The 22,584-nt window shown below is 40.2% G+C and overlaps 1 protein-coding gene and 1 long non-coding RNA gene across 2 annotated transcripts in view; one reads left to right on the top strand and one right to left on the bottom strand.

Annotated features, from left to right (window-relative positions):
* Positions 1 to 46: 46 nt before the first annotated feature.
* LOC311519936 lies at positions 47 to 5,221 on the top strand. The gene is made up of 2 exons (XR_014711419.1): positions 47 to 317; positions 3,612 to 5,221. It is a non-coding gene; the product is annotated as an uncharacterized lncRNA (long non-coding RNA).
* A 1,084-nt stretch (positions 5,222 to 6,305) lies between these two features.
* USP53 (ubiquitin specific peptidase 53) overlaps positions 6,306 to 22,584 on the bottom strand; it is a 63,173-nt gene continuing 46,894 nt past the window's right edge. The window contains exons 15-16 of the mRNA XM_084627047.1: positions 10,407 to 10,506; positions 6,306 to 9,423 (exon numbers count right to left, since the gene is read on the bottom strand). Of these exons, the coding sequence (XP_084483173.1) occupies positions 8,427 to 9,423; positions 10,407 to 10,506 (1,097 nt within the window). The 3' untranslated portion in view covers positions 6,306 to 8,426. The remainder of the gene's footprint in view (positions 9,424 to 10,406; positions 10,507 to 22,584) is intronic.

The following is a 22,584-nucleotide window of genomic DNA, read 5'->3' as shown; positions in this document are numbered from 1 at the left end:
GCTGTAGCGCTGTCACGTGACCAGCCCCGCAGGCGGCCGCCGGCTGCTTTCATTGGTGCAAAGAGCCGCCGCCCCTGCCCCGGAGCGAACAGGTGCGCATGAGCGGTGGGGCCACGCCCACCGCCCCGCTCTGGGAGGCGGAGCTACTGCGGACGGGGAGCGATGGAGGCCGCGGAGCCGGAGCGGACCGCGGCGAATGGCGACTGCAGCCGCCCCCTGTCGCTCTCCGGACAGTCCTACTGGCTCGACGTGTGGCTCTTCGTCCTCTTCGACCTGGCGCTGCTCGTCGTCGTCTATCTGCTGCCCTGAGCCCGCGGGTGAGCGAGACCCGGCCCTGCTCTTCCCCCGGCCCTGCTTCCTCACCGGCCCCGGCCCCCCCCGTCGGTGTCTTGCGGTAACCCCGCCCCCCCCGGCTCTCCGCTGCACCCCCGCCTCCTGCGCAGCCCTGCTCTTCTGGGCAGCCCCGGGTGGTTATTGTTCAGGGGGCTTCATTTACGTGTGGGAAGCAGGGCCCGGCCCGGCCCGGCCCGGGTGTTGCCCCGCGCTCTTGGCCGTCGCGTGTAAGTTGGGCGAGGGGACCGTAGACTGCTTTGCCCAGGTTAGAGAACGTGCTGGCTGCTCGTTCTTGGAGCAGCCCAGGTGTGGCCATGCTTTGGAGCAGGGACTTAAACGTTAGCACGGGGCAGCCTGGTGTCTGGATCTGCCTTTTGCTGTTCCTGTAAAAATTCACCCGCCTTGTAAACTTCTGAAACGCTGCAGTTTGTACGCGCTCAGCAGGGGCTTGTTAGCAGCTTAGGACGGGGAAGGTTCTGAGCATGCCACACCCTGGTGCCGAACAGGAGTTTCCTTGCACTTGTAGTTTTGGGCTGCCTCGCGCTGTTGTGGGTCTGGGTCCAGACACCAGAACAGAGAGCTGGGAGACGGCCTCTTTGTGGGGCTCTCAGTGCCCTCTCGCTGTGCCCAGATAGCTGGGTGCTACCTGATTTGGGAACATGCGCCAGAATTGCGGGGGTAGGAGCCAGTGGGGGACGGATTAGGGAACATAGGCTAGGATTTGGTGGGAGTGTCAAATTGAGTGGCTGGACACGGTAACCAGTATGAGAGGCGTGAGCAGTGGTGACTGGGCCTAAGTGAAGAGAATGGGACTAAGAACCAGGGTAGGGAACAGGTGGGACTAGGGTTGAGAGGTTGGAGGGGAACAGGGCAGGAAGGGGTCAAGCTTGGGTATGAGGGGGAAGGAAGGAAAAGTCTGTGCTTACTAGATCACACTCCCCTCCAAAATCTGCAGTGGAGTCACCCTTCTTCTGCTGTCAGCGTCTATGCAAGTGGTAAAGTCTGTTGCTTTTAGAAGTAGAGGATGACAGTCTGTCAGTTACTCTGTTAGCTCAAGTGACAGAGGTCTGTGCTGTGAATCTAAATGTCCCAACCCTGTTGATGACCCATTTGAGTGTCAGTGTGAAGCCACATGATGGAAACTAATTTTTGTTTGCTTTTTTAAATAAAATCTTGGAAATGACACACACTATATTAAGAGTATTATTGAGGATGTAAAGTCAAGCTAGTTAGGAAATGCCAGAATGCCCGCCCAGTTGTAAGGAGTGCCAAAGAAAAGCCCATGAGGAGGGTTTGATTAAGGTGCAGGAAATAAGGCATAGGGCTGCACACTGAACAATGGGAATGTAATATTAAATAGTTGCTCATTAAGTGAGCACTGTCCATCCTGTGCACTGAATGAGCCAGGAATTCAGTGGGAAGAAATACGATTCATAGGCACAAGGGTTCTGAATTAAAGTTGTCTTAATTCTGGCATTTCCTAACTAGACTGCTTGACTTTTCAACCTTTATGTTCTTCTAACATAGATTTTTGGTTGTGTGTGTATGTACATATACCCACGATCATCCATCCCTTCTTTCCAAATAAAACACCTTGCAGTTTCCACCAATTACTCATGAGATTTCCAGACTTGACTGTGTATATCTGCGACAGGATGCTTAGCTAAACTACAAAGCATCTTTATATCTGTGGCTTTGTCAATAAAGGGTAAGTGCAGAAGTTAACTATCAGTAATGGCACTATAATGAATATCACTAACAGTAAAGCTGGCCGTTGCTAATATACTTTTCCTGAGTGGTTGTGTCTTGCTTGAATATTTCTATTTTAGGTTTAGGAATCATGTAGAAATGCATAAGCCCAAGATATCCAAAATGAGTACAGAGCTTCTGATCATGGTTTGCATCTTGCATTAGAAGGTATAAGTTCAGATCAGAAATGTCAGTTCTGTCTCCATTTCTGTGGGTGGGAAATGACGACAAATAAGCCTTATTTAACAGTGTTGCTGACTAAAAGAACGTCCTGTCACATCTTGCATCTCTGTGAATGATAATTGCAGTATTTTATACACCTTGGAGGGCTTTTTCAAATGGCATCCAAATGTGCAAGCATAGAAAAACATTACTCCCTTTGCAAAAGGAATGCTGGCACACACAGGGCCAAAGTTCGTGCCTGTGATCTCATTGGTATATTCCTGGCTCTGTGCTACCTTACCTTCCCCACCCTTTTTCTAGAATGTGGTAGGACAGAATGAGATGTGGGTGAAGTGTGCTGTGGTTTGCAGCCTGCTTGGGGTAATGCTCCTTCAGGAACTGTTAGAAGTAGTACAAGTTGGAGCAGTCCTGAATCTATTCTAACTTGTTCCAAGGGCCTAATCTGCTCCTGTAGCCTTAAGGTACAAGGAAGCACAATGGTTTAAAAGCAGTCTTCCCTTTCTCAAAGAGAATTGTTGTGTTGAGCAGAGTGCTGGCACATGTAAGACTGGAGGTGACTAAGCTCAGTTGGGTGTCTTAAAGTGGAAATCTGCAACTAGAGCTCTGATTAGATAAAGTATGGTGAATAAGCCAAAGTTCTGACAAACAATCTTTCTACCAAAAATAGATCTAAAAGCTTTTGAATTTAAAGAAAGTTCTGTCCATGCAGTTTTCCCATTTACTTTTTTCTCCCTATTCTAGTTCTGTTTCTGTTGTGCTTCATTTGTGACAGAAATTAACTCTGAAACTTGAACTTTCAAGCAGAGATTAGGAGGAAAAATCTATAACAAACATGTCAAACAGCCACAGTGCTATCACTGGTAACACAGCAAATTTCAGATGTTTAAATTTCAAATAGTGATACTATTGACAGATCCTGCTCTGGTTGGTAACATATTAGTATTAAATATAAAGTCTTAAGTAGATAAACTTTTTGAGAAGTTTATAGCTCAAACAGCACTGTCCTGGTATAAAGGTAATTAAAGTCTGATGTTCCCTTTAGTATATTGAAGAAAACAGCACCTAATGTATGGGTATAGATGCTTCCTACATTGAGGGAAGGGGTTTTTCCCTCTGTGTAGTTAATCCACCTCTCCAAGAGGCCATAGTTCTAACCCTATCTACACAACAGATTAGGTTGACCTACTGATCAATGGTGCTCAGGGATGCAAAATTTTTCATAGCCTTGAGTGATGAAGTGAGGTTGATCTATTTTTTTAAGTGTAGACGTATGCTTATTTCCTTCCTTCCCCTCCTACTGACCTTATACCACTGAAAATGTAACCTGCCTTTTCTGTTCCTTATAGTGGCAGCTCCTGTTCAAGATGATGATCCTTATTTATGAAAACATTCTTTGGAAGAAGAAGATGATGCATGCAACAGGACAATGAGAAATGACTCTCAAAACTGTTGAGCCATTGAGTGCTAGTGATACACATTGATCCATTCATGGATGTACGGATTTGAGGGGGTCCAGTTCATCTATAGCCTGTTTGCCCTTGAAGTAATGTAAATTGTTCAAGTTAAATTACTTGAAAAGTTTGAGGATATTCTAGTTTCCATGGCAGTAAGATGGATTGCTCATGTCTTTTACATAATGTTTAGTGTTTGAATAAAGATCAATTGAAAAAATGGAACTTCAGACTGGCTGAATAGCCCCATCTGTAGAAGAGATGGATTGAAATAGAATTGTGTAGGAAGATGTTGCCTGGTTTCTCCTGGGTTAGTTTATTAGTTATAGGTTTCAGGTTTTATAGGTTATGCCTAAATTTGTTTAGTCTCTAAGGTGCTACAAGTACTCCTTGTTTGTTTAATTGGGTATGACCTCCTTTTCTGGCCTGGCAAGATCAATTCCCTCTTTGCAGCACTTCCATGCAGCTCTATCCCTCTAAGGCTTTTTATAGGAGCTCTGTCCAGAGACAGGTAATGGCCATAATAGTAAGGTTTTATTGGTGTCTTCTTAAATTACCCAACATGACTCTGGTTACTGTGCTGGTTGATTATAACCACTATCCTTTCCTAGAGGAATAACCTGTAGTGCTGTAAGTACACAGGGTCCTGTTCCTTTCTAAAGGGGTCTTCCTCTGTGCTAACCACTAAATCTCCTCTGGAAGATCATGCAGGTTTTGACATCAGAATCCCATTGTAATTAAGTAAGGAGTGTAAAAAGGCAAGCCTGGCTGCTTAAAGCTTTCCTACATTTAAAGGGCTGCCCTGGTAAAGATGTCACCTACACCACTGGGGGGGCTTTTCCTGTTGGCATAGGTACTCCACCTTCTTGAGAGGCTATGTTTATGGCAGAAGGTGGACCATTGATAAAAATCTTAGAAGAATGGAGGTTGCCTGGTACGTGGCGAGATCCTGAATGCAACTAGCAGAAGATAAACTTCATTTTTTTTTGCACCTCCAGCAAAACAGATGGTTCAAACATGAGAGATCTGGTCAACTTCAGTATTTATGCTCTGCAATGTTAAGCAAGCTGTCAAATATAAAGGGAAGGGTAAACCTTTAAAATCCTTCCTGGCCAGAGGAAAAACCCTTTCACCTATAAAGGGTTAAGAAGTTAGGGTAACCTCACTGGCACCTGACCAAAATGACCAATGAGGAGACAAGATACTTTCAAAAGCTGGGGGGAGGGAGAAACAAAGGGTCTTGGTCTGTCTGGATGATGATTTTGCTGGGGACAGAACAGGAATGGAGTCTTAGAACTCAGTAAGTAATCTAGCTAGATATGCATTAGATTATGATTTCTTTAAGTGGCTGAGGAAATAAGCTGTGCTGAAAGGAATAAATATTCCTGTCTTTGTCTTTTTGTAACTTGAGGGATTCTCTATATTTTGAATACCCTGTAAGGTATTTACCATCCTGATTTTATGGAGGTGATTCTTTTTACTATTAAAATTCTTCTTTTCAGAAACTGAATGCTTTTTCATTGTTAAGAGCCAATGGTTTGGGTCTGTGGTCACCTATACAAATTGGTGAGGATTTTTACCAAACCTTCCTCAGGAAGTGGGGTGCAAGGGTTGGGAGGATTTTGGGGGGAAAGACATTTCCAAACAACTCTCTCAGTAACCGGTTAAATGTTTGGTGGTAGTAGCGAAAGTCCAAGGGCAAAGAGTAAAATAGTTTGTACCTTGGAAGTTTTAACCTAAGCTGGTAAAAGTAAGCTTAGGTCCCGCCCCCCGCCCCCAGTCCAGGTCTGTACCCTAGAGTTCAGAGTGGGGAAGGAACCTTGACACAAGCCTTCTTTTTTTAAAACACTGTTTGTGGCTAATATGTTTCAGTGAAGATGTATCATCACTGATCAAATTAGATAGGTGTTCCAGCATTTTGTTTCACCACTTTTAAATCACCTGTTTAAAATAATACAGAGACTAGAGGTAGCAGCCACCATAGTAGTTAGATTTTTATCTAATAGTCTGAACAAGCAGAAAAATGTAACTTGGCATGAAAATAAAATTCTAAAGACTGAAAAATATTAGTTACAATACCTGTTAAATGCATTAACACATTACAAAATGTCTGTTCTTATACAAATCTATAACCAGGACACTTATAAAAAAATAAATAGGCACTCTAGCTAAATCAATGTCAGATCACACAGTTAAATATTAAATAAACATAGGACCTGTAGAGTAAATATAAAAACTGAAGGTGTCAATAAAATAGTGCACATAAAACTTATCTGGTAAACAGGTCATATACAAAAGATTTTGCCTGGGAAGACTGCTTCAAGGAAAGACTAATTCATCTAAATGACTTCAATGAAGATTGTTGCATTTCAGAAGAACTTAAGAAGCTATTCTTGAATATGCTCACTAGCTTTCCAGAAACCAAATTCACTTGTGTTAGGAATTCACTTTGTTCCTTTGTATATAAGTATGAATGTTTGCTATGCACATTTAAGAATATTAAGTTTGCTCTTATATAGTATTCAGTGTTGTTCTGTTCATATGTTAAATTACTGCAATTTCAAATAAAAGATTTCTGGAAAAGCTTGACAAGTTCTAATACTATGTATTTAAAAGATGACATTTTAATTAAGTAGCTGTGTACATTAAGTAATGCCTATCTGATATGGGTTAAAAATGTCAGCTATTTTGAACAAAAACAATAATGGTGGGAATCTTCCATGCTTTCACACATCCAAGTGTTCTTAAATCAAGTTCTTTCTCCCCACCCAGTCTTATCCAGAATGTAAGGATTTACAGTAAGTTCAATTTCATTTGCATTCATATCTATACATGTTGAAAATATTTGCTTTATATATAACATCAATTCCAGAATTCATTGTTTCAAATGCTACTGGGTGATTGAAAAGTGTAAAGAGGCTGGCTTGAGATATTTAGTCTTCAGCATATCATGGTAGCATATTAAAAATGACAAATCTTATATTGAGTTCATGGTAGGATATTGGCAAAGTAAGCACAGCTTCTGTTTTATATTTTGGATAACTTAAAATACACATGATTGTCACCATTTGGCTGAAGCACTAATTCACATAATGTACAAAAACATTTAAACCTGTCTGACCATAGAACAAGTATAACATACATATGTAGCATTAAGCTCAGAACTAAAAGGCATTTTACACTTATTTTTAAAATTGGGTGGTACTGATTAGTTATGCAAGCCATGAGCTTCAACTACTCATTTTACACAGTCCTGATTTGATAGTATTCATTACAAGTTACATTAGTTATTTCAGTGGCTAACAAATGGTACAAAGCATGAATGGATTACCGTGAAGCTGAATTATGAGCCTCCCTAAAGGGTGCAGATTCAATTAAAAGCTTATCCAAAGGGGATGTAGATTTGTTTAGCCATTCATTGAAAATACAATCTAGAAGTGTTTTGGAGTGGGAGACTGCTAGCTGGGGACAAAAAGTTCTGTAACAGTAAGTCTGACTGACTGATCCCATAAATTTGCTCAGGTTTATGTGAACCATAGTGATGTATTTTCAATAGGGAACGGGAAAAAGACAGACAGGTAGGTACACAGTAGGGATGAGTTTGCATACAGCTGCTAAATCAATCTGACCTGAAGACTAAGGTCTTGAATGTAAATGTACTGCTTCTTAAATTAATCTGGTGTAGGTACATGTGACAACTTCATATCCTAAAATATATTTGTTTCTACAGCACATTGCAGACTATATTAATTTGTAGCTTACATAGCTAAATTAAATTTCAGTAATAAGTTAAGGTATCACAGCTTTGCTTGTGGAACACGGAGTAGAATTTAAATTAAAGGAGCAAACAGTTGGGTAAAAAAGTGTACAAATATGGAACTAGAGTTTTAGGATAATTAAAAAATTCTAATTCCCTTGTAAATTCCTTTCTCCTGTCCATGTAGACTAGACCAATTTGTAAAATCACTCATTAAGGCAGCATTCTGAGTACTAAAAATCCAATTCTCTGGTTAAACTTGCATTAAAAAAGACACTTAAGGATAAAGGAAATTAAGTTAGACTTTCACAGAAGTCAGATGAAGAAATAGGGAACATTGTTACTCATTAGGAAAAATGGTTCCATAAAGCAGATGTTCTGTATGTACCATGCTATGTATGGTACTGTACTTATTAGCATATCACTAGCTAGTTTAAAGGATTACAGGTTAATTTACACCTTCTCAGTCTGTGGCACTAAGCCACAAGTGTATTAAGTTCTTCAGTAAAATGAACAATTTTAAGTTAATCTTGTATGTGACTGATCTACCTTGGTATTAATTAAAAGCACACACTTTTAAGGGGACCATTTGTAAGAGACTTACAAACTTATTCAGCATCATTACATGGAGGTAAACATAGTTAAGGCAAGAAAGAAAAAGACAAATCCATGAACATAGGGCCAAAACTTTAGCACCTTTTCCCCTGCTCACCCAGATTTGCAGAATCATTGAAACAGTCATCTCTCTTAAAAGCATGGCTGACAGGACACCTAAGTATGCAGTGTTGTAGTTGTGTCCATCCTAGGATATTAGAGACACAAAGTGGGTGAGGTAATATCTTTTATTGGACCAACTCCTGTTGGTAAGAGACAAGCTTTTGAGCTCTGGATACCTGTCACCAAACATTGAGAAGTCCATGCAAAATGCATAAGGAGGACATAGATTTGACAATTTACCTGTTGCAGTGTATGCCTTCTATGCTAGGTTTGTATCTCTGTTCAGATGTGGGATGACTGGAATCAAGAGTACCATGGTATACAATGCCCAGATCTAGTCCAGTTGGTGGTAGATGCTTATCTTTGTGGAAGCCACCACTGTTGGCAAAATACAGCTTGGGTCTCTGATGGTATTTCATCCTGTATGTATCTGTCATGCAACTATCTACTGAAAAATAGGTTGTTAGACATACACTATCATTTGCATCAGGAGAGCTAGCCCTTGGTCCTGTGTGCTGAGATCCTTTATTAAAAATACTGCCAGATACAATCTGACAGTCATTAACTGATGAGCTAGGTGCGGAATCCAGTTTGTGAATGGTGTGCTCATTCCCTTGAAATGTTTCTTTAAATCTTTCTTCATTTGTAAATGCACCTTCTGATGCAGTTTTTGAAGCAATAGCTGTTTGCCTTCCAAAATTTGAAGGGTTACTCTGCAACACTTCTGGCAATTTTAAATCAGCTGTGGATTCATTTTTTGATCCCAGCAAAACATTCAGAGTATATTTCTTTGGAGGTAAAGGAGGTGGAAGATTTTGGTAAATTACTTCTGGACTCTGAAGATTATTAGTCCTACCAAATGACTGAACAGCACATTCACCAGATAAAGACAGCTCTGTGTGGGACTGTTCTAACAGATTCTGTTGTACTAACGATGCGAGCTCTGACTTTGATCCAAGAGTTCTTGTATGAGGAGACTGCAGCTGAGATGAGAGAAATTCATTGTTTTTCATTCTCTTTCCACACACAACTAAGAGTTCAGTGTTACAAGGGTGGGCTGAGCTCTCAGCACTGTAAACTGGCATACTGATTGTCTCAAGTTTACCTGGATTAAGCCACTCTGAAGAGCTCTGTTCATTTAACTTGCCGATCTTGGTTTCTCTATTAACGTGGTCCTTAAAATTTGGCTGTAGAGTCGATGAAGGGAATATTTTCCTGTGTGGCATCTCTACTCTAAAATATAAATGTGCACAGGTATTTTGGAACCAGTCAAGAGATTTCTTCACAAACATTTACACATGCAGTTTTTTTTTTAAAGCATACCCCACACCCATAAATCCTAAGTACTGTGAATGTATCTTTTTTATAATGGTGTTCTTCGAGACACTTAAATATCCTTTACTCTGATCTGACTGGAGGATTCAGAGACTTATTTAACAAATATTCATTTAGCTCCAAGGTATATCAAATCATTGCAGATATTCTTTCATAAGAAATTTGAAGGATTAACAAAGTTCTGCAAAAGATTCATAGATTCACCTCCAATAAGGAAAGAGGAATCTTGCTAAAGCACGGAATGGAGTCAGGTCTGGATTCTTTTCCTGATCCTACCACACTGACTTTTGGACAAGTCAGGTATGTCAAAAATTTGAAAAAATGTCCACCACTTTTGGTTGCTCAATTTTACACTCCAGGTCCTGATTTTCAGAGAGGCTAGGCACCTGCAGCTCCCACTGACTTCAGTTGGAGCTGTGAGTACACATCACTTCAGAAAGGCAGATCTAGGTGGTAGGTAACTGGCTACCCCATTTTTAACTACAGTTTTCAGAAGACAGTTTGACCAATCATTATTTGTTGTATGAATGTACAAAAGACATCACTTTAAACTCCTGATCTAGTTAAGATGATTAAATATCAGATAAAGGGCCAGACTGTTAGATGCCTAAATCCCTTTAAAAATCTGGCCTAAAATTTGGTTCTCTGTTGGCTGATCCTTATAAACATCAGTCAGGTTTCCTTGCGTTTTCAAAAGGCAAATTTGTCAGCCAAGTCATTTTTGACACACTAGGTACAATATTAAAATAATGTCTGAAGACTAGGTTTGAAATGCATTTGGATACATTATAGGTTCTCTTTCAGTCAACAAATGGAGCTCCACATGGACACTGTATTTCAGAGAGAAAAGTTTCACACTAAGAAACACAAAAGTTAATTACCTCTTCAGTGGAGGACTGTGCATCTGCAATTGAGATTCTGAAGGAAAGTTAGTGTGTGGTCTGTAATTAGCTTCCATAGTCATTTGGTTTTTCCTCAAGTCTGGAAAAAAATAGCCCAGTTTTACTTTACAATAAGTAAAATGCTTCCTCTTTCTTAAGGGTTCATTACAAGTTACTTACACTAACAAAACAAACCTCCACTAAACAGGATACTGTTCATTATTTTCAACATTACAATGAAAAGAATATGGATCAACAAAACCACTTCCAGTGAAAAACCTTCTACACTGTTTTTCACAAGTTCGATTTGTTACACTTCAAAAAGGGGCTTTTTAATAAGAAAGACCTAATAAAATATCTACATACTGAAGAGCTTAATTACTAAAAATATACCTCTGATTTCTCTGTTAATATCACATGCTTAAACACCTAGCAAGTGATGGACACAGTTCATTTCTAAGATTTCTATATGCTGTGGGTCCATGGAGGCACAAGGTTAAAGGTTAACTTCAACTCCCAGAAAAGTATATAGAACAGGTATTTAATCGTGCAGTATCTGTGTTCAAGATATATTTACTATATATGCTATTGGTATCCATGTCCCCCATGTGCATAAGGTCAGATTCTTTTCACCAGCAATGTCCACTGGGACCATGCCTGTGCCCTAGATGTTCTCATGTCCCCACCATCCAAGTGCATAAAGGGGCAGAACAGGCCCAATTACCCTTAGTTACTTCACCAATATAGAATCACAGAAAGGTGGACACCATAGCAGCAGAGAAAGAAGAGTCATTGAATCCACATGGACAACACATTTTGAAGAATCACAATTACTTTAAGTAACCATTCTTCTGAGCAATTGTTTACATGGATTCCATGTCCCTCTTCCTGCAATCTGTGGTGCAGGTGTGGGGAGTTTGCAGGTAGATTGCAGGAAGAGGGACATTCTTCAAAAAGACAACAGAGGATGCATGATTTCCAGTAGAATGAGCTCTAATGTAGCAAGGTGAATTTAACTTGGTTAACTTGTAACATGTTCTTATATAGCTGGAGACCCACTTACATAACCTCTGTGATGGTATACATTGCCCCTTAACTATCAGCAAAGGCCATGACTAGATTGAGCATGTTCTTGAATGATTTTGCCTTGTTGATGTAGGAAGACAGTTATCCTTACTACACTAATTGCGTGTGAAGTTTAGCTTCTCCCAGGGTTGAATGAGGTTTGAGACAGAAAACTAGGAAGCAAATCGATTGGGTCATATGGAACTCAGACCACCTTGAAACTTCAGTGATGCCTAAGAGAGACCTTGTATTTATGAAACCCTGTATAAGGGGAACCTGACATGAAAGCATAAGTTTCCCCTACCCTTCTAGTTAATGTACCAGCCACTAAAAAAGCAACTGAAAAATAGCAACCTATTCCCTGTACCAAAGGTTAGGGTGCGAAAAATCAATCCTGCTAATACCGTATTGACGCCTTTAAGGAATCTTGGCACAGTAGTGAGAGAAAATGTAGTATGGCCCTGCATAGGAGGGTAATGCCCAGATATTGCTCCTAAATGGACCCGGACCCTGACCCTTATGGACCTGATAAAGTTCAGCTTGTTTCACAGCTAACCATCTAATACTGCTGAAACTGGGGATGTCAAGAGAGGCAGCTGGTGCTGAGATGCCCTAATGGAAACCCTCTTCCATTTTGCTTGTAATAATTTTGCTTTGTAGTCTGGTTGAAGGTTTCCTTCTTTGGAACAGAATGTTCTGAACTTCAGTTGAACAGCTTTTTTTGGTAGATGTCAGCCAGCCGTATCCAGGCTGTCAGATGTAATGAAGCAGTGTTCAGGTATAGGATTAAGCATTGTTCTGAACAACAATACTGAGCAGGGCCCGTAGACCAATGGGGGGGAAGGGGGGAGGACAGGCTGTGTTGAAAGGTTCATCAGTTGTGAATACAGGAACTGCCTATCCTATGCTAGGGCTATCATATATGCTCTGTCCTATGTCTTGATTCGCCCTCCTCAGAACCCTTGGTATCACAATGAATCAGCAGAAAGGCATACATCAGTCCTGGCATCCAGGAGATGAGAAGGGCATCTGTCAAGGGGCCTGGGCTCGAAACGCCCCCTGGAACAAAATATCTGACACTTGTTGGCCTGGTCTGTGGCATACATATGTTTCTAGGAATCCTCACTTGCAAAAGTTATTCTGTAGTACTGAATATTTAAAACAGACCACTCTTGGTTGTCTGAGAACTTCCAGCTGAGTTGATCAGCTAAGGTGTTCTAAAGGCTGGGAAGGTGCTGATCCACTAGGTGTATTCTGAATAAGATCCTACAATTCCAAAGCTGCATAGCCTCCCAACAGAATGGAGATGATCTTGTTCTTCCCTGCCCGTTGACATGCACAGGTATGAAGTTGTCCGTTGGCACTTGTACTGTCGAATCCTGAAGAGGCAGAAATATTTGCATGCCAGGCAGATGGCTCTGAGCTCTAGGACATTTATATGGAGACAGGCTTCTTGACGAGACCATAAAGCCCTAAATCAAAGGTGATCGAGAAGATGAGGAAGAGGCTACTGAATAGAGGACTCAGAGAAGCAGCTGTATTAGTCTGTATTCGCAAAAAGAAAAGGAGTACTTGTGGCACCCTAGAGACTAACAAATTTATTTGAGCATAAGCTTTTGTGAGCTACAGCTCACTTTATCGGAATGCATCCAATGAAGTGAGCTGTAGCTCACGAAAGCTTATGCTCAAATAAATTTGTTAGTGAATAGAGGAATGTCACCCAAGTCTCGGTAAGCAGAGGGTAGAGAAAAGTACTTTCTTGCAGACCTGAAGAGGATCAGTCTTTCCACCAGTTTAATGAGATTACTTCTTGTGGGACCATGATCATCACATGCACATGGTGTCTACTGTAGATATACTGATTTGAACACTTGAATAGAGTATGGGTGAAATCTGGCAAACTATGTCATACAGGAGCTTGAAGCCATGTGTCCAAGAAGTCCAGCATGTTTTCACTGATTTTCTTGGGTGATCTTGAAGTTGGTTGGTAAGATCTATTATTATTTGGAATCTTTCCTTTGGAAGGTAAACTGTTGACCTAGAGACCACTGCTCCTGCTCCAATGAAAGCTATACTCTCACCATAGTGGATTTCTCTCTGTTGACTGAGATCCAGGAAGGCAAAAAGCTTTAGGGTTACCTGAATTCAGTTGTTCACCTGGTTGGGGTCATCTTCCTTGAATTAGTTAAAGTATGGACAGAACTGGATTCCTGCCTTTTTTAGATGAGCTGCCACAATTGCCAAGCACTTGATGAACACCCTTGGTGGTGTGGAAAGACTAAAAGGCAGGACCCTGTATTGGTAGTGTAGCGAGGCAGAGTGGTTCCCTGCCGCCCCAGAGTGGGATGAGCCCTTCTCCACACCAGAGAGAGCACAGCCAGCGAGTCCCATGCCCGCCCCCCAGAGGTCAAGGCACAGGACAGGAAGTATAAAAGCCCAACCCCAGAGCTCACTCAGGAAGCAGCTGCTGGAGAGGCCAGACACCGCCGGCCTAGCTCCCAGTTGGGAGACCCCGGTGACCTACGGCGGACCTGAGGACTGGCCTGACCTGCCAATGCTTGACACCGACCAGAGCCTGGAGGAGCTGCCCAGCCTGCTCCTTGCCAGTTACCCAGAGGACCCCATGGTGCTTGACCTCACAGAGGACACGCACCGGACCCAGGTATCTCCAGAGGGAGAGTTCGGAAGTAGCCCGGGGGCAGCCAACCCTATTCTGGCTGCAGCACTGCCAGAGTTTATGTCAGTGTGTTGCGGCCAGGATCCCCACTGACTCCACAGCAAGCCTTCTGCCAAGATTTCTTAAAATAAGAGGTGGTTGCCATCAGGAGGCCAAGACATTAAAAATATTTCTCAGGCTTTTGACAGTGGCATCAAATTTGTTGTCTGGTGAAAGCCCCAGACTGAAGAGGAAACAGAATAGGATTGCCTATGGTGGAATCTCTCTCTCCTTCAGCTGATCTGAGGTCCTCTTTTGTCCGATAGTAATACTTGGCAGAGGAGTGCTGTCTGAAAGATGGCTACTGGCATTTGCACTTTTTTCTTGAAGGAGGAACCATGGGTCCAAAGAGCAGAAGTCAGGAAAAAAGGTTGCTTTATCTTAAGAACCTCATACTCAAAGACATTCTGCGAAAAATGTCTTAAAATGTTGTTCAATAGAAAAAAAGTAGACATTTTGTCTTGAATTCCTCCTCCCCCCCCATAATATATTGACCTGAAAATATAATAAGTTTAGATCCAAAATTAGAATGTGGGCATGGAAGAAGTTTAACTTTTTAAAGTAAAAAAAATAAGCTAACAAATACATTTTAGCCTAACAGTTGCTACTAGGTTTTCTGTAATTATACTTAAGCTTTTAACATGCAAACTCTAAATTTATATCTTACATATAAATCATTTGGTTTTTATTTTTATCTAGATATGTTTTACACACAAAATTGCTCCTTACTCCCCATAAAATGACAAATGTGAACTGCGGTTCCTAGCTAAACAATTCAGTTAATGATTTTACTGAATTTTGTTTCAGGAGCTGTGAAGTCCCTCGGTTGGGCACAAGGAGGCAGCAGCGATTTGCAAGCAATCACTAGAATGTCACTGGGGCAGGCGTTCAATCACAGCCGCTCTCAGACACCGGGAGGTTGTGCATTTGGAATTCCAGCTAATTTAAAAATAGCTGTGCTATTTTTCTCTTCTGCTGACATGGAGATCCATGCATGGTTAAAAGGCTGGGGGGGGGGGGGGAAATCTATAGGGAATTTTGGCTCCAGGTTCTTTGCAAACCTAAATACAGTATGGCAGATGTTACCATACTGCACAGCAGAAGCCTCAACACCATCATAAAAAACTCAAACAATAAATTAAAGATAATTTTGGCATTTCTCAAATACAAGCCAGTCAGATTTTTGGGATTTACCTTCTCACTTAAATATCTGAATAGATAGCCTTGTTTTTAAAAGACAACAGCCATTCTTCTATCCACCGAGTAATCTAACTCCACCACCACGCCACCCCAAAAAGGTGAAGATTGTATTTCCACATGCTTTAGAAAATATTTTCTATTGTATTGTCGAAATATTGCAAATAAAATATACAATACCCAATTTTAGTAAACAAAAGGAACTTCACTTCTTTATGAATGAATGTGTCCAGCAGTTCAGATTTGATTATATATATTTTAGAATAAATGTAGAACTATTAGTAAGAAGCCAAAGTATGACTGACTGACAGTATTTTCTGTGTGACAAATGTTTTTTTTTTAAGGTTATATTTGAAGAATTTACAGAGGGATTTAAATTTGGGACTGAACCTTGGAAAAACTAGACTATAGTATTACTGTCATGGATGTTTTAACAGAAATGAAATGAAGGACCTTTGTAATTAACAGACATCCACTCTTGTTATATACCCTCCCTTCACTTGGACATGCACATCGCACTTGCTTATGTACTTTCAGAAATCATTGTTTAAAAAAAGATCTGATAAGGCTTAATCTGATTGTCAGAATTAGTTTCATCTTGATCCATGTTAGGTTTCACGGTGCTTTCGCTCTACTCAACCCCCAATTAAAAAGCGCATAGTATTCTTAATTTTACAAGTAATTCATCTGCACACATTTCATGACTTCTCAGAAACCTGCAAATTAAACATTTCCTTACCTCCACTGCATATACACATTGATTTAATAACTAGAATTGCCAGCAATGATTTCTACCCTCCTACACCACTTTCTCCAGTGGGCACCAACTAGTGGGCAGCTTCTCTCTCCATGCTACAAAATTAAGCACAAATTTTATTTGGGTATTTATTAATTGTTCCTTCCAAGTTAAAAAGAATCAAAAAAGATCTTTAAAAAATGGAGGGCCTGAGTTTTAAACTGGCTATTGAGTGCGCGATTTTAAAAGCCCCCTAAATAATTACAATCCAGAACTTTCCCATATTAGATTAAAATAGTTCCTCTTCATTTGGGGGAGGGCAGGGGAAGAGATGGAGGAGAGGTAGGCTCTATCACTTCTCTCTCCTGGGGCAAGCATCATGTTCCACTTTTCTCCGCCTCCCATAGGAGAAGGAAGAAAGGGGAGAACTGGGCCTCACTCCATCCAGCTTTTCCTCCCTACAGAGGAAGACTACATTGCTTCTTTACATCCCGATTTACATACTCCTGATGGTTTAATCTCCTCCTTTTCAAGGAAAGTCCAGTATGTGGCAGCGGGCCCTAGGTTTTGTCCCTAGGGTTCATGCAAACTTTGCGTGTGGGTTTCAAATAGCAACCTGGCTGAAAGAAGGGTCAAGACCAAAATAAGAAATTAAAGCACACATGTAGACAGAACAATGGATCAGATGTGTGTGAAGGGGTGTCTTGCAATAACTTTAAAAACTGGATTTAAATTGGTGTTTCTTGTAAATATTACCAGATTTTTTTTGTGTGGGGCGTGGGGAGAAAGATTTAGTTTAAGGGATAGATTAAAATCTTGTGTTCTTGTTATTTAAAATTAGAGACTGGGATGTCATTTCACACTTACTTGCACTGATGTAATTGTTATAAAAACAGGCTTTTAAAAGAATCACATTTGTCATCACAAGACATTTTATCCTCTAACTATATTTGACTAGAAGGAAGACTTTAGACAATTAAATATGGAGTAAGTCACAACTAAAGCCACTCTAAACAAATATTCTTGTTATAGTTCATGGTTCACATTATGCAAATTAAATAGCTGTACACTTCAGTACACAGATCTGTGAATATAAAACAAGAGAGACTGTCATATACGTTTACTGTGCCTTTAAAGGCAGTGACTGGATTTTGTTAAAGAAGCAAAGATTAATATGTGAAGTTCATTTGGACAAAATTTAAAAGACATATTCCTATTTTTTCCTTTGTAAATTTATGCTTTGAATTTTCACTAGGGGAATGAGACATCACATTTCTCCTGAGTAAAAAGTATCCTTACACTACGTCTCTTTCTTCCCCCGTTTTTACTCAGGTAGGGATGTGACGTGACACCTATCCTCAAATGAACTGAAACAATTTGAGCCTTGTGTTTGAATTCATTGTTTTTTTCCCCCCGTTATTAATTCAAAAAGATTTCAAACGAACAGTTGGTTGTCTGATGCTGTTAAAACAATTGTGTTTACAACAGATGAGACACTGTATTAGCAGTATGACAGAGCTAACATTTTATTTAAAAAGCACTGCAGGCTTTAGTAATGCAAGGAATTAGTTGTTAATTCCTAAAGAGAAGAGAACTGGGAGCCGAGGACTAAAGATCTGTATTATCAGTTTTACCCTTAACTCACTTCACTCATTTGCAGAATGTGCAGCATTTCCCTTCAAGATCCTTGAATAAGAAGGTGCTATGTAGATGGGGAAGTAGCCATGGGGAGCAGAGGAAGCTCAGATGCCCAGAGGTGCCAAAGAATAGGAGGAGGAAGTAGGACAGAGCCCAGGAAAATAGCAATCAGGTCTTGGAGTAAGTAGACCATAGCTGCAGAGCACAGGGTCCCTGTGTGGGAACATGGAGTACAGGGTGGGCCTGGATTCTCCTACCAGCTACTGGGGAAGCTGCACCGCCTTAGACATAGAATGGAGGACTGCCAGGAAGGGCAGGGCGACAGTTAGTCTGGAGGGATTTTGACAGACCTCAGAAGAGAAGGTATTGTGATCCAGTTAGAGGGCCAAGTCATGAAGAGGGAGCAGCCAGAGTCCCAAAGACGGCTACCCTGAGTCCTGTAAGACTGCGACAACAGCTGAGTGACCGCAGGAAGGGGAGCTATTGGTAACCAGTGGTGAGCTATTCCCCAGGTGAGCCATGAGGAGGCAAGCCAGCAGAGAGTAGTGAACCCTGTTACAGCCTCAAAACCCCATTCTAAGGAGAGCAGCCTAAAGGGTGACAGGGTAATTCCACTCTCCTTCAGTCCCTAGCATCTGCAGTTGTTTTGTGAACACTTAGCCACCAGGATTCAGGTGAAGACTCAACTCCTTCTACACGTCACTAAAACCTTTATGATGAAAAAGGCTTTAGTTATTATGGAGCTTCACTAGCTACAAACATCCACAATACTCACAAAATATTCCATAACCCTTTATCAATTCTCTAAAGTCCTAAAATCTCTACATATTGATGACTAACAAAGGCCAAAGAGAGAAGTGTCTGAATATTTCCACATCACTGCATTTAAATGGATAGTTAACTTTATATATATAGAGACTGATTTCCAGTTCACCTTTTCCATCCCATTCATCAGGGTGAAAAGATATATAACAAGAGTTGTTTTAATGAGTCATTCATACATGACCATGGCAAAATAAATTTGATTGAAATACTGTAATTGATATTTATAAATTTTATAATCCTCTTGCTTAGTAGATAAGTATGGAGTTTGGGACACATTTATTGAAATTTTACTGCCTCTGTCAGAAGATACAGAATGGATCTAAGGTCAATGGAGAATAACCATATTCAGTTTGGAAATAAATTATTATGATAACATATGATTCAACAAAAATGTGATAAAGCAGGCAGAGAAAAATCCCAATACAATATGTAGACCTACCGCATTATGTCAGAGAGGGAGTCATCATGAGTCAATTAATAAGTGCTCTCTCCATTAATTAGCATGGACAGGTGTCCACATTGCAAGAAATTCCATTAAATAGGCTTAAGTAACAGGCTGTCTGTAGGCAAAAAGATGGGAGATGAAAGTAAACTTTCCTCTCACCCACGAAGGAGGTCTCTTCAGCTTAGAAGTTTGAGAAACACTGGCAGGGACAGCTGGAAAGCTTGCATTGCCACTGCTTATGCCATCTCTCCCTTCTAAAATAAAAGGAGTTCAGTCTCTTGTGCAGTCAAGCTGGCAGCTTTCTTGAACACTAAATTCACTAATAAATAGGAATGACTATGCAAGTGTTGTATCAAAACTGATCAGAGTGAACAGCTGAGTCAAGGGTGGGATTTTCAAAAGTACTCAGCACTTTCTAACTGTACAGTAATTGATAGCAGAATTAAAACAAAGTTAATTCCATGATAAAGATGGAGAGGAGGGGAAAGGGGAAACAAGACAAAACCTAATCAAACAAGTAGCCAGTGAGAGCTGGAATCTGAACTAGATTGAATTCCGTTTTTCTGTTCGGGGTATGTGTAACTTTCTACAGTAATATTTCTTGTACACCCCATCCCTAAGAGGTTAGTACAATAGCTGGTCGGGGACTTTGGTTGGTTTAGTTTGACTACTTATTTCCTTAACTTAATTGAAAGGCACATGAAGTGCCAGACAGACATCTTTTTTGTATATTTTAGACAAATCAAAATAGAATCTTTGGCCCAATGCAAACTTAAAATTTACAAGTTTCTTTAAACAGACAAAAGCATCTCTATTTCCCTCTGCCTCCAATAAGGTTTGTGGTTACACCTATGTATCTGAGCATATGCCAACCTGATTTGTTCCTTTAACTGCCCTTTATCCCAACATTACTCCCCCAAGTGAACTGTTAGAATGCACTATACCCATTACTTACAATTTACACTAATTACACTTGCTTTAAAAAGGAAAAAAATTTGTTGCAACTTGTAAATACCCATTTTGACCTGGAAGAGTACATAGATTCTGAATAGTTTAACAGTAAATATTTAGTTACTGAAGTGGAATATTTAGGATTCTGTATACAAAACATCAGCATCATTTGGAACTTATGCATTTTTGAGGAAATATTTGCCATACAAATAATATTTTTAAATGTAGTATTTGAACACAGTTTATTCAGTAACCTCTGAATACCTCAGCAACTGAAAATTTCAAATATTGTTTGGTTATATCTAATTTGCATTAGGTACTGAAGGTATCCTTTGATACATTGCCACTAACTTATTCCTACTGCCAGTGAAGACCAGTGTCCATTCTCCCACTGATACACAAAGACAATACAACAACAATTTGTAGTAGCATAAACGTAAAGGGCAAATATATTCTAGGTAATCCACACAATATCTGGCAATTTAAGTTATTCACTTCATGTGACAAGGAAACCAGATTGAAAAAGTAGTCCTGTATATCCAATAAAGAATTAGAATAATGGCAGAGAAAATATACTGTAGATTTGGATTTAAGGTTAAAAAAAACCCCAAAAAACCAAACTACACGAGTCCAACAGAGGAGTAAAAAAAACAGCTAGGTAATTATAAAATCAAGTGTCTTCTTAGCAAGTGGCCTAATGTTCATTGCCAACAGCTGACAGATTGCTTTGTACAATTACAGAAAATGTAACTTTCACAGACATGAGGTCATGATTTTGGCTGACCTCATACTATTTCCTGTAATATTTATATGCTGAGGCACTTACCAACCTTATAAAAATCCAGACATTTTAATATGTAAAGGAAGTTGATTTCCTTATTGTAAGTATTTCCTCCTAATATTGCTACATATAGGATGAAAACGAAAAGCTTCTGACTGACGTGTACAGCTATTTAAGATCTGACTTAGTACTGAGTTTATACCCAGCAGAAGATCTATAGTTCTGGAGAAGAAAATTCCTGAAGGGCACCCAAGGAATTTAAAAAGGCTTAACAAAAAAAATGTTATACATTCTCATCCTCATAATAGAAAGATACTTATAATGGCTGTCGATTGTTGGCGAGCAGTAAAAATGGAGATTTCAATTTAACAAGTGGTAGAGAAAAAGTTTTGAAAGGCAGACAGAGGAGATGGAACTCTGGGACTATTTCAAATAAGGGTATATAGGCTAGGTTTGGAAGGACTAAATTTTTATTGGTAAATGTTGATTTCACCTTTGTGACCCAGAGAACTCTTGGTGCCAACTGGCAGGGACAACAGGAGTGCATAAGGGCTACAGGGATCCCTTGGCTCTGGCATTTACTTTGCTAGTTCACCAAAGTATATTATGTAAAGTTTCTAATGAAAGCTAGTGTCCTACGAGTCCTCAATGATTGTGAAATGATGGACAGCATGTACATGGATAGCATGCAAGGAGTTATGCATATATGATACTGAAAATTATGTTCTTAAGTTCTCTGATTTGAGGCTGGTCACCAGTAAAGGGGTGAGAGAGGTTTATGTTTATCCATCTGTCTACACATAAATTGCGTAACGTAAGGTTCACAATGGACAACCCACTTACAATCTGAGCAGAATGCTAATCAAGTGATTGCGAAGGTTCCAGAGGAGAAAAAAAAAGTACATGCAATGAAGGTTATCCTGTCTGCAAGTGCAGACAATGAACTATAACTTTAGGGACAGGAAAAACACCCCTCTGAATTTTTCCACTGAGAAGGCACAACAGCATGCTTGTTTCGTAAAGGAAGATCACAGCCAAGCCTGGCTGTAATACCATGGAAGGATTTTAGGTGAGCTTTTGTTTTGTCTTATGAATATATCTTTTTAGTTAAGTTTAGCCTCTACTATGCATGTTATGATTTTACTTTATATGTAATCCTTGACTTCCAGTGTTTCTGCATGCTATCATTTGACTCAGTTCTATGTTGCATAAACTTGCTTTCTTTACAAACAAAGCAAAGTGCTGTGTGTTAAGTGGAGCTGTCTTCTATGATATCACTGGTAAACTGTGATGTACTGTTCCTTTGGATCTGGGAATTCTGTGAGCGTCCAGTGGATCAGGGGCTAGGCACTCCAGGCAGATACTTGGAAGACTTGTGGGTTGGACTGTGCCTATCATTAACCTGTAAAGAAAGAGTAAGGCCTGGAAAGCAGTTCTTGTATTGCCAGAGGCTGGTGGTATTGGGAAACTGATCCACAGCAGGCACAGACAAGGTGTCGTCTTGCTAAGGGCAGGCAGTAGCAAGGTTCCTCACAACCCTGGGTAACCCCAGGAAACATAACCCCTCTCCCCCTCCCCCCCAAATATTTCCATCAATAATAACTGAAATTTACAGCTAGGCAAAGAAAGACGCTGTTTGAGAATGTAAGAGTTTGATTTAAGGATATTTCATTTGAATATTTTGATATGTGATGTTGACAATTTGTTCTAACAGCTATGAAGCTTTAACTTTTTGAATCTCTATGTCTAATGTCATTGGATAATTACTGTTCAACCTCCACATTGTCTCCCCTCCCTCCCACCGCATGATTTCCCAAAATTATG

Source organism: Lepidochelys olivacea (genome assembly GCF_965140295.1).
Source record: "Lepidochelys olivacea isolate rLepOli2 genome assembly, chromosome: 4".
Classification (NCBI taxonomy): Eukaryota; Metazoa; Chordata; order Testudines; family Cheloniidae; genus Lepidochelys; species Lepidochelys olivacea.
Note: the sequence above shows the minus strand (reverse complement) of the source record. Positions and strands in the feature narration are given on the sequence as shown.